The sequence below is a fragment of the Syngnathoides biaculeatus genome, chromosome 23 (assembly GCF_019802595.1).
Source record: "Syngnathoides biaculeatus isolate LvHL_M chromosome 23, ASM1980259v1, whole genome shotgun sequence".
NCBI classification, from domain to species: Eukaryota; Metazoa; Chordata; class Actinopteri; order Syngnathiformes; family Syngnathidae; genus Syngnathoides; species Syngnathoides biaculeatus.
The window spans coordinates 3,072,975-3,077,190 of record NC_084662.1 but is presented as its reverse complement, the minus strand read 5'-3'; the positions used below and the strand labels follow the sequence as shown (position 1 = coordinate 3,077,190).

General features: G+C 42.3%; 1 protein-coding gene across 4 annotated transcripts in view; it reads right to left on the bottom strand.

Annotated features, from left to right (window-relative positions):
- Nucleotides 1-744: 744 nt before the first annotated feature.
- The window catches only part of cep85l (centrosomal protein 85, like), a 28,564-nt gene continuing 25,092 nt past the window's right edge, over nucleotides 745-4,216 (bottom strand). For 2 of the 4 annotated variants that reach the window (XM_061811553.1, XM_061811554.1), the window contains exon 13: nucleotides 745-2,033. In XM_061811553.1, the coding sequence (XP_061667537.1) occupies nucleotides 1,801-2,033 (233 nt within the window). In that variant the 3' untranslated portion in view covers nucleotides 745-1,800. The remainder of the gene's footprint in view (nucleotides 2,034-4,216) is intronic. The other 2 variants (XR_009793756.1, XR_009793757.1) reach the window with 1 other exon arrangement.

Genomic DNA, 4,216 nt, shown 5'->3' with positions numbered 1-4,216 from the left:
CTGGTGTCTTTGCTTCCCTTTTTTGTCCTGTTTAATGAATGAATGATTGGTGAACCTGATAACGAGTTTTGGAATCAGAAATCAAGGGTAATGGGTTTTTCAACTATTGTTGATGTTTGGTAACACAAAAATGCTTACAATAACAATCATTTATGTGATGTAACAATTTAAAAATTTGATGCAAATTTGAACAATTTGAGACTAGAGCTGCTACTCTTCCACAGTGATGAACCAGATGAGGTGGCTCGGGCATGATGAGGATGCCTCCCTGGTGAGGTGTTCTGGGTATGTCAGACCGAGGACGACGCAGAATAATGTGTCCCGGCTGGCCCGGGAAAATTTTACAAGAGCTGGATGAAGTGGCTGGGGTGGGGGTAGCCTAGGCTTCCCTATTAAAACTACTGCCCCTGCAACTCTCAGATAAGTGGAGGAAAACGGGTGGATGAACAATTATTTCTGCTTAGGACAGAGGGGTGAATATCTCCTGCTCCGGAGGGGTCTCATAACATCACTAAAGGTTTATAGATTTGTTGTTTCACCCTCTTCTAAAATAGTCATTACAAAGATCAGAAAAGGTGACAAAATATTGTGACAGTGTTGCTAATTTGGCAACACAGTCCTCCGTTATGGTATTTTGATAAAAATATCAGACCTTTTAAGACACCCAGAAGCCAGTTCAAATTGTGAAAAAAATATAACTGCACAGTCTCCTTTAAGAATATCACTGGATATAAACAGTTGCCATTTTCAATTAATTTTAATTGGTTACAATATGTTACAAGTCATCCAGTACTCTTCGTGATTAAAAAACATGCAGTGAATATATACAACACACATTACATTTCATGGCAGCACGGTGGGCTCACAGTTCTGAGGGTTCAAATCCCAGCCCCACCTGTGTGGGGTTTGCATGTTTTCCCCGTGCCTGCGTGAGTTTTCTCCCCACATGACAGTTTCCTCCCAAATGCATTCATTGGGGTCTTGGTGTGGTTGTGAGTGCAGCCGTTCTCTGGCTGGCAAACAGTTCGGGGTCTACCCGGCCTCCTGCCTGCTGATTGCTGGGATAGACCCCAGCACTCCCATGACCTTCGTGAGGATAAACGGCTCAGAAAATGGATGGATGGATTACCAATACACTTTATCATAAAGAACCAGGCTTTGTTAAAGAATAACACTAGTGCAGCATGTATAAATACCCATTCTGAGGTTTGATAAGCAGCTAAACATTTAAATTTTCTATTGTTTGATTCATTTAACTGTCCATGATGCTTAATAAAGGATTTTAGTTCATTTAATTTTTAGATGAAGGAAATATGTAAAGATCATGCATGGGTTGGCTTAATGCTGAGCCATCAATGTCGGTACAATATTGTTGAATATATATGTAGTACTTTGAAGTTAATACAATTACAAATGAATATACATTTTTGGACAATAAAATTACAATAAAATGCCCAGATTAGGCTACTTACATTACTTGGGAAAAATTCACGTGACGAAAGGACCTCCGGAACAAATGAATTTTTTAAGTACAAGTACAACTGTACCTTGATTTTAACTAGTAAGGCTTAAAATTCCCCAAATATTCAATACCTCACCAAGACACTCCAGGAGCTGTAAAAGTATAACCAAACTGGTTATCATGTTCATGTGTTAAAATGATCTTGTGAAATGCATACTTGACTCTAGATGGTCCAAACTTTACAAAATTTTACACACTTGATGAAAGTCCTCTAAAAAAAAAAAAAGAAAAAAAAAATCACAGATCATTACCGGAAAGCGCTTTTTGAAAAGCTGCTACTAACTCCTCTGTGATTCCAGCACGGTAACACTTGTCAGTGTTCCTCCTGGTCTGTCACTTTGACTTTCCATTCCCGGTAAATTGTCGACGATGTAGTGGGTGTAGCAGTCAGACATGCTTTTTCTCAGCTCATCGATGCCCTTCCTCAACTGGCAGACCTCAAGTCTCTTCAACGCTCCAACTTGTTCCACCGTGTCCCTGAGTTCGCTCTCCTCTGCGGGGACATTCAATGCTGCACAGAAAACATAACAGCAGAGAAACTATGGAAGGCAACTCAACTTTTTGGTTTTTTTTTGGTGTTGAAATCTCAGATCAAACAGGACAATGAGAAAAATCTGCTTTAGCTTAATTTCTTGGAAATGAACAGCTTTGTCAACTTTGTGTCATTTGCATCCAAGAATTCAGGATGTTTCCCAAAAGTGATGTTATGTGATGATATTATAGCTCACTCAAAAACATTATAAAATACAATCTTCATGAAAATTCAGCTCCATGAACTTGTCTTATTCTATACAATATGCCCTTGCCCCTTCGCGGACCTGCATATTTATAGATTTTGCTCCCCCAAGTTTTTTTGGGGGGATTTTTAAATGTAGCGTATTTACACGATCATATACGTCTTAAATTCTCACGCCACAGTAGACATGGCACCTTACAATGTGGTACATCTTATCTGCACACTGTGTTCAAACATTTACAAATCTTGTGTGACTTGTCCAACAAAGTACACTTAAAGGTCCACTTACAGTGAAGAAAACAAGTATTTAAACACCCTGCCCGTTCTCTCACTTAGAAATCATGGAGGGGTCTGAAATTTTCATCGTAGGTGCATGTCCACTGTGAGAGAGATAATCCAGAGAAAAATCCAGAAATCACAATGTATGATTTTTTTAACGATTAATTTGTGTGATACAGCTGCAAATAAGTATTTGAACACATGAGAAAACCAATGTTAATATTTGGTGCAGTATCCTTTGTTTGCAATTACAGAGGTCAAACGTTTCCTGTAGTTGTTCACCAAGTTTGCACACACTGCAGGAGGGATGTTGACCCACTCCTCCACACAGATCTTCACTAGATCAGACTTTTTGGTCATAATTCCACTAACTGTGTTTGGAGGAAGACGAATGATGTGTTCCATCCCAAGAACACCATCCCTACTGTGAAGCATGGGGGGTGGTAGCATCATGCTTTTGGGGTGTTTTTCCACATGGGACAGGACAACTGCACTGTATTAAGGAGAGGATGACTGCGGCCCTGTATTGTGAGATTTTGGGGAACAACATCTTTCCCTCAGTCAGAGGATAAAAGATGGTCTTGTGGCTGGGTCTTTCAACATGACTATGACACAAAATGCCGGCTTGTTGTATTGCCGAATATTGTTCGAAGACTTGGGAGGATGGATTTACTCTTCATATGTTTCCAAAAGGGTGGCACGGTAGCTCAGCTGGAAAAGCGTTGGCCTCACAGTTCTGCGATCCCGGGTTGAATCTCAGACCCGCCAGTGTGGAGTTTGCCTGTTCGCTCCATGATTGCGTGGGTTTCCTCTCAGAAAAACATGCACTATTAATTGGACACTCTAAATTGCCCATAGGTGTGACTGTTAGTGGGACTGGTTGTTTTTCTCTCTGACCCTGGGATTGGCTGGTAACCAGTTTAGGGTGTACCCCGCCTCCTGTTGTTGACAGCTGGGATAGGCTCCAGCACTCCCCGGGACCCTTGTGAGGATAAGCGGCAAAGAAAATGGATGGATGTTTCCAAAAGGCCCGGTTCATTGTGAAAAATGGCTCGCACAGGTGCAATGGACGAGAGCTTCGTGGGTTCTAAATAATAGGTAGGTGTGTATAGAGGTACTAAAAAAAAAAAAAAAGTACTTGGTGGGGGGGGCACATAGTTCTCACGGAACGTAGCAAAGATCCGCGTACGTAAGTCAGTGGTGCTCAATGTATCGATGTGCGCATTGGTGCCTGGCGATCACGGCTTCTGTGCGCCGCGTCCGCCAATCACGGCTTCCGTATGCCTCGTCGCCCGATCACTGCTTCGGGGTTGCTCATCGCGGTGCAGAGGTGGATCATGTGGGGTTGAAGTGGCCTGGCTCATTGAACCGGGCCGGGCCACTTTACGCCATTGTCATCACTCGCAGCTGAGTACGCTACATACTGTCATACATACGGTTGGGGAGTCTGTTCTTAGTGAGAAATGCTACGCATATCATCTAAATATGGCTCGAAACGATAGGGTAATATTGTCCCGGTCACTTCATTCGATTGTGAGATGTTCTCTTCATCGAAAAGAGCTTCCATGTCAGAAGGGGCATCTGAAAAATCCGAAAATCTCTGTTGTTCCTCTCCCATAGCAGGTGCCATGACGATGACATTGCAAGGCAATCTGGCTAACACTTGAATGTCGAGTGAG